Source organism: Diospyros lotus, chromosome 12 (assembly GCF_014633365.1).
Source record: "Diospyros lotus cultivar Yz01 chromosome 12, ASM1463336v1, whole genome shotgun sequence".
NCBI lineage: Eukaryota > Viridiplantae > Streptophyta > Magnoliopsida > Ericales > Ebenaceae > Diospyros > Diospyros lotus.
The window spans coordinates 33,333,207-33,340,798 of NC_068349.1; the positions used below are offsets into that span (position 1 = coordinate 33,333,207).

General features: G+C 37.4%; 2 protein-coding genes across 2 annotated transcripts; one reads left to right on the forward strand and one right to left on the reverse strand.

Moving 5' to 3' along the window:
* Positions 1-530: 530 nt before the first annotated feature.
* Positions 531-1,878, forward strand: LOC127814056 (AT-hook motif nuclear-localized protein 23-like). Its single transcript, XM_052355281.1, has one exon. The coding sequence runs from the start codon at positions 790-792 to the stop codon at positions 1,597-1,599; it is 810 nt and encodes a 269-aa protein (XP_052211241.1). The 5' UTR covers positions 531-789; the 3' UTR covers positions 1,600-1,878.
* Positions 1,879-5,061: 3,183 nt separating this feature from the next.
* On the reverse strand, positions 5,062-7,118 carry LOC127787116 (heavy metal-associated isoprenylated plant protein 4). The gene is made up of 4 exons (XM_052314986.1): positions 6,876-7,118; positions 6,369-6,529; positions 5,717-5,804; positions 5,062-5,583 (listed from the first exon to the last, which is right to left on the reverse strand). The coding sequence occupies exons 1-4, from the start codon at positions 6,991-6,993 to the stop codon at positions 5,195-5,197; spliced, it is 756 nt and encodes a 251-aa protein (XP_052170946.1). The 5' UTR covers positions 6,994-7,118; the 3' UTR covers positions 5,062-5,194.
* Between the last annotated feature and the right edge of the window lie 474 nt (positions 7,119-7,592).

Consider the following 7,592-nt stretch of genomic DNA (forward strand, 5'->3'; position numbering starts at 1 on the left):
AGCTCTTTAAGCTATATTTTGACCATCCCCACCTCTATCTCTTTGGTTCATTGCCTTGGATTTTGCTCCTGTTAATCTTGTTTGTAACTCAATCGTATATTTACTTTTTTTTTTTTTTTTACAAGGTTTTGGCTTGATGTATCTAACTCTCCCTCTCCCCTTACATGTGCTATAATTTCCTTTTAACTTTAATTTAATATTCACCACTCCATGGGAACAGCAGCAACATAATTAATTATAACCTCGTTATATCATTTTGTTTTACTAATTTTAAATGGTTAACCTTAATTACTAGCCTTATTATAAGCATTATGGAAAATAAAAATAAAAAAATGTAGGCTCTTTGCAAACATCTCACATCATTCCGGCCCCCATATATTTATGAGATGAAATCTCTCACTTTCACTACAGCCATGTACAAATCATTCATTCAGCTTCTCCATAGTATTATATATTATATTCTATATTAATTGGTAATATATATATATATACATATATATTATGTTATACGTACCCTACTGAATTATTATGCAAGCTCATGTTTCGCACTATATGCTTCCCCCCTCTCTCTCTCTCTCTCTCTCTCTGTGTCTTTCTCTGCACCTTGATTTATTCCCTTGGTTTTCTATTCGCTCTAGGGTTTGAAGTCAAGCTAGATAGATAGCTGCTAGCTGCTAGTTGTGAGATATACCTCTCACCGGCCACTTCTTTAATCGCCCATAAAATAATCGCCACTGTTTTTAATTTGCATAGTGATCGATCATACTTTTATTGTTCTTTGTATGTATTATGGCTGGTTTAGACTTAGGATCAGCCTCTCGTTTTGTCCAGCACCTCCAGAGGCCCGATCTCCACCTCCAGCCGGACTCCGATGACAACAACACCCACAACCAGTTTTCCGGTGAGAACGACGATGGCGCCTCCCTCCAGGGGGCCCTCGACCCGGCCACCGCCACCTCCAACCCGGGCGACTTCGGGGGTCGCCGCCCCAGAGGCCGCCCGGCCGGCTCCAAGAACAAGCCCAAGCCGCCGGTGATCATCACCCGAGAGAGCGCCAACACTCTCCGGGCTCACATCTTGGAGATTGGCAGCGGCTGCGACGTCTTCGAATCCGTCGCCACCTATGCGAGGAAGCGGCAAAGAGGGATTTGCGTGCTCAGCGGCAGCGGCACCGTGACCAACGTGACGCTCCGGCAGCCGGCGGGGGCCGGAGCCATCGTGACGCTGCAAGGGCGGTTCGAGATACTGTCGCTTTCCGGCTCGTTTCTGCCTCCGCCGGCGCCGCCGGGCGCCACCAGCCTTACAATATTCTTGGCCGGCGGGCAAGGCCAGGTTGTTGGAGGGAATGTTGTTGGCGCTTTGATTGCCTCCGGACCGGTTATAGTCATTGCAACTTCGTTTACTAATGTGGCCTATGAGAGGCTGCCCTTGGATGAAGATGAGGCAGTTCAGATTCAAACTTCCGGCGAAGGTGGTGGCGGAGGGCTGAGCGGCCCTTTTCCTGACCAGTCTTTGGGGCTGCCCTTTCTGAATCTGCCAAATTCTCAGCTGCCGGTGGACGGCTGGGCAGTGAACACAGGCGGCCGGCCGCCTTTCTGACCCTGTCAAGACACAAAGGTCAGACCGTCCTTATACCCCCATCTTCTACTCTGTAGGTGTGCACTGAGTAAACATCTTCGCGATGCATCACCTGTAATCATGTGTTTGTACAATTAGTTCTTCATTCTTCCCTCGACGTGAATCTTGATTTCTCTTTGATTTGTGAAAAATCCTCCTCTTATTGCTCTTTATTTGAACTTAATTAGAACTCTTGTTAATGGCTTGAGGCTTTAGTCTATGGAAACAACCCTTTGATCATCACTACTTTCGTTTTTGCAACTTCAATGAATCTTTTGCTTATTGAATACATAGATATGTCTACAACATCTATCATAAAATTAACGTGGAGGAGTGGATAAAATGGTTGATTTATATTATCCTCTTAACGTCACAAGTACTCTAGGGTTTTGATCCAACAAAATAATACTAGATCTTAATTAGAAGGTTTAGGTTTACAGATTTGCCTACATAGTTTAAGGGCACCTCTACATTAAAGATACATATATAATTCTTATTTGATCCACGGCTTTTCTGTAAATTAAAGAAAGCATGCATATCAGTATGTTTAAGCTAATTACAATAAATAATATATATATATATATATATTACTCTATAAAATTCTCTCTCTCTCCCGGGTTAGTTTATGTGGGGAAGATTAATCTTGCTATATATTCTTTCTTTTATTTTTCCAAGTGAAAATTTCAGTTATATCAAGATGGATATTATATATAGCAAGGGTTTCCAACCTTGTTTGAGTTTGAGTGGAAACTTTGGAATCTGCTAAAATAATTTGAACAAATGGATCAAATGAGTTTGTTTAGTCAGTTAGTTCTTCTGGCATGAAGATGTATAAATTAAAGAAAGCACGCATCCAATTACCGACATGCGTGGTAATTAGCCACTGTTTTTTTTGCAGAATTTGATTAAATAATATATATGATTCTTCTGAGTAGATAAGCTAACCTGGATTATTCAAAGGAGTGCACAAACTAGCAACCACTGATGATTCTGGCTTTCACTGTAACAAGTTTGAAAATTGCAATTTGGATAAGATGATATGATTCTTTTCCTTTCCTTGTAAATGGAGATTAAGCTTACTTACATTTGGTCTTCTTACCTAAAGCAAAACTTACAAACATTTGCAAAGCAATCTTCTGTCCATCAGCCCCACCTGGCCATTGTTTGGCAATACTTCATTGTTCTTCTTTCTTCTTCTTCTTGCATTCCTCATCATTTACCTGGTCATCTAGTTGATGTTCACAATTAATTAGCATATACTCATTTTGTACATCCTAATGTCTCTTTCTTCTTCTTCTTGCATTCCTCATCATTTACCTGGTCATCTAGTTGATGTTCACAATTAATTAGCATATACTCATTTTGTACATCCTAATTATATTAGGATGTTTTCTGTAGATTTTGGTACGTACAAGGGTCGTCGTCTTCTTCTTCATTAGGTATTTATAAACTCGCAAATACATGCATCCATGTCTATCCTCCACTCATTAACACTGATGCACACAATACAATGCAGTCAGTCACTACTATTCTATTAATCTAAAAAGGCTTGTATTTCTAAATAACCTTTCATAATGATCTAAGAGTGTGTTTGATAGTATAAAAATTTCATAAAAAATGTTTTATCTAAGGAATTGAATTCTATCTTTACTGTTTGACACTATATTTTTCAAAAAATTGAATTTTATGGTACAACCATTAAAGTATTATTTATCCTATTTTTCATAAAAAAATCTATCTAGGAGAGATAATTTTTATTTTCTATACAAGTTGAAAAATATTTTATTTTCCAACTAAATACTATTAAATACACCCTAAGTTGTTCTTATTCATGAAAGTCAATTGACTACAAGCCCTTGGCTAGGCTTGGACTGCTCCAGAAATGTTCTTTTTGTTTCTCTTTATCAGGGACTAATTAATTGCTCTACCAAGGTTTTGCGTAAGAACCATCGGATGCACTTTTCTTGTATCTTTTGTTTTGTTTGGATCTACTCATTGTGTCATTTATCTTTGTTCTTTGATTTTTCTGTTTATTTAGTCTAAGCAGGATTGTCAGTTTGTTTCCCTTTGGTTCTGGTTCCCCATGCTTTTTTGCAAGCTCTCTTCAAGGTTTCCCTCGCTCTAGCTTTGCCTCAATACATTCTCCCCCTTTGGTGGGACAGTTTAATTAGGGCCATTTGTCCTTGGTTTCTTTTGAACCTCCCAACAAAAGTAAAAAAAAAAAAAGAAAAAGACTACACCCTCTTGCATGAAAACACAATTGGCAAAACTACAAGCTGGTAGACAGTATAGGGAATGTGGCTAGAAGGCTTGTCTTGTCCCTTACCCCAAACTCCAATTTCCCACCCCGTAGTCTGAGGCAGAGGTGGTTTTCACCTCAGATCTTGCCTAGCAAGGTGTAGGATGTGGGGTCAGTGTTTCCTCAAAAACTCAAATATATATTTTTCTATATGTAAAATAAATAATATTTTTATATTTTGTTATATTTAATAGGATAAATAATATGTGCCTATATATACAGAGAATTGGAGTTGGGGAAGGCAAGGCTGGAACCCGATTAATTCAATCCTAGTCAAATAGCCTTTGATCTCACTCTCTCTTCGGGTTCAGATCATTTTATCAATTCTACTTATAGATTCTTGTACAACATTACACAATTAAAATTAATGGTGTTAAAATCAATGAAGTGGCTGTAATTATTTTTCATCTCTATTCAATTTTCTACTTTTTTTTGTTTTTCTTAGTAAATAAAACCTATAATTACGATAAAATATGGCTTCACAAAGACGACATGCATTGAGGCAAACTTTAGCCAAGATATTCAAAGAGCAGCCCCCAGAACACAGGTCAAGTGGTTGAATTATGATAGGTTATGATTCACACAAATAAATCATGGGTTCAATTTCTTGCGCTACGCAGTGAGGCAAAACCTCTACCTGTAATTTACTTCCTCTGATGAAATCAAGAACCCGAGTGACAGGAAACCATGCAATAGTGGTAATCCCAAAAACTCCAAAGAGCAACCAATAAAGCATATTTCTAAATAAAACCAAACACCTAAAAAGACAAAGTAAATCAAAATAACACAATGAATTGATTGACCCCATAGTGTTTTTTGTTTTTGTTTTTTATAGAAAGTGAGCAAGAATTAATTTTATTAATAAATAAAGATAGAAGAGCAAAACAAACCCAAAACCACAACTGCCCCAAGAAAATAACCACCCCAGCCATGCCTGAACCAACCACCACCTCCCCCAGATAAAAAAAAACACAAGTGATATCCAAATTCCACGTGTGTACTCTATAAGGAAGTTTTATGGTTACCTTCCGCTAACATATTTTAGAAAAGGGCTCGCAGTGTCACAAGGGATATCGAAGTGAACTCAAAAGTTACTATCAAGTGAATTGAGATATGAATTTCTAATCTGACAAAGATGCCAAGACTTAGAAGAAAGGGTTTGAACACCCGTAGGATGACATTTAACACTGAAAATATCATATCAGTCAGAGATACACATGGTCAAGAAGATAACTAAGTGTTTGAAGCAATCATCCATATTGTTGACCTAATTTTGATCTACATAATTGAGCAAGCATTCGGATTTTCATCACTAAACAATTGGGGGGCATAAACATAATGAACAAAGTATGGAACTTTTCCTTCTGCAGCCTTGGCATCCACTTTCTTCTCTTCCTTAAATTCCACAACTTTTGTGGTTTCTATGGATTTCACTTCTACCTTTACCTCCTCTTTCTTTTCCTTCCCCTCCTCTTTCTTTTCCTTCTCCCCCTCTTTCTTTTCCTTCCCCTCCTCTTTCTTTTCCTTCCCCCCCTCTTTCTTTGGAGACACAATCTCTGCATGCTTGCCAACTCTCTTTCTCATGTATGTCAAGAGCTTTTCAGACTCGATAGTTCCTTCAATCACTACCGTTTGAGCTTTGAAATTCGTTTTGACGTCGTGAATACCTGCATACATATGTATGTCTCACAAGCGATTTCAATTAATTAATTACTTGACACGAAAGATTAAAAATGAAGAAAGCTGAAAATTGACAACTCTATTAAACGAGCCGTAACCAGAGATCGAGTATGTGTAGACCTTTGTGCTTCAGTAATTTCCTTCGAAGATCATGCTCGCATTTGCTGCAGTGCATATAAGCTTTAATTGTTGTTGTGCGCAGAGTTGTCTTGATCATCCCAATGAACAAAGAGTTGTCATTATTTCAAAAATATGTAAGAATCAATCAAAACTGATCAATTATATTACTTAGTTTGCATTGATAATATAAATTTATTAAAATTAGTCATTGGAGCAAGAATGCATGAAAAAATATGATGTCGGACCCTATTATCGGTTCCAATTTCTCGGACCCAATGGAGGGTGAAATCTCAATTCAACTCTTTCTGTTCTCACTTACACTTGAATAGCAGGCAGTGTGATCCTGCGACTACGAAGTGCATGGGCCGAATGGGGCTTTTCACCCACCCCCATTTAGCTTGCTATTCAATTCTAGAAATCGGATTAAGAGAGAACAGTTTTCACCCCATTTAGCCTGTTATATAATCTGAGAAATCGGACCGAGTATCATTATTCTATGATATTTTTGCGAGCATGAACAGAAAATAGTATTATTTCAAGATGTTAGTGTGGGTGTTAACACTAAGCATCGAATGGGATTTTCGCTCTAATTTGATCCGAGACATCATATAGAATAGTATTATTTTTTTTTATACTGGGTAGAGGTACTTACTTTGGTTTCCTTCTTTTCTACAACTTCTTCCTTGCGCCCTGGCAAGATCTCGACCTTTCTTTTACTCAACTCCTCTATTCGTTTATGAATTTTCTTCTCATCGATGGCACCCTTCACAATAATTTCACTCTTCTCAAATTTGGTTTCCACACTATGAACCCCTGGACATTAATTAGGATAATTAATTGATTAGAACAATAACACGATGATTAAGATTTAGCCTGCAATTAATCATAGAAATCTAATTTCCATAAAAATGGTTTCCCATTTTCTTTCAAGTATATATACAAAATCTGTGCTTACGCAGATATAGTAATTGAAAAGTAAGTAAAACATCAAACTTCTGCAGTAATAAACACAGAAATGAAATTAACATGCAATTCTATCCGAGAAAGAGAGAGAGAGAGAGAGAGAGAGAGGAAATTTAGTCATTATGAGGAGATCAACACTCTTAATTAATTAAGATAATAATAATTAGAAAGAAATAATCAGTGTACAAAGTGTAACCTGGGGTTCTCAGAAGAGGCTTTCTAATATCATGAGCACATTTTGGGCAATGCAAATTAACCTTATAGAAAGCAGTAATCACTTTCTCAACTTTTTCTTTCTTCTCCTCTTTCGCCATTTCAGCCACCAATCACACCACTCTCAACAGATGCTGAAGATGATCAGTCTTAAGCAACAGATATACATATATGTGTGTGTCTGTGTGTATAGTAGCTTATAGCTAGAATATGGATTGTGATCTAACACTACAAATCGATCAAAAAAGTTGCGGTTTTTCTATGTTTCAAGGCAAACTGGTTGGTAGAATTTGCTGAGAGTTAGCTCACTGGCTGTTGAAAATTTTGGTTGCAGATGGATTTCTTAAGTAATGTGATGGTGAACTCTTCTCATTAAAGTATTTTCTTTTTTTGAAAGATGAAACTTAATTGACCAATCCTTGTGACAACCAACTCGACTTGAGATGTAAAGAGTCTTCAATATATATATATATATATATATATATATCCCGTAGTTCGGCTTCACTAGAATTCATGATACCAATTGAAATTTAAAGAGTTCAACTTGGGCCATTTAAAGAGTTACGAAACCTAGATAACAAGTTAAAAGTATTGATGAACCTGCTGGCGTCAACCAACGTCAACCAAGACAAACAAAGACAGCAACACCAAAAATAACACTAAGAGCCCTTAGGGCACGAATCAAGTGGTTGAGTCACGA

Coding starts and splice junctions, on each gene's coding strand:
- LOC127814056 (XM_052355281.1), top strand. CDS start 790: ATGGCTGGTTTAGACTTAGGATCAGCCTCTCGTTTTGTCCAGCACCTC.
- LOC127787116 (XM_052314986.1), bottom strand. CDS start 6,993: ATGGCGAAAGAGGAGAAGAAAGAAAAAGTTGAGAAAGTGATTACTGCT. Junction 6,530..6,875: donor GCCTCTTCTGAGAACCCCAG/GTTACACTTTGT, acceptor ATTAATGTCCAG/GGGTTCATAGTGTGGAAACC. Junction 5,584..5,716: donor GAAATTACTGAAGCACAAAG/GTCTACACATAC, acceptor ATATGTATGCAG/GTATTCACGACGTCAAAACG.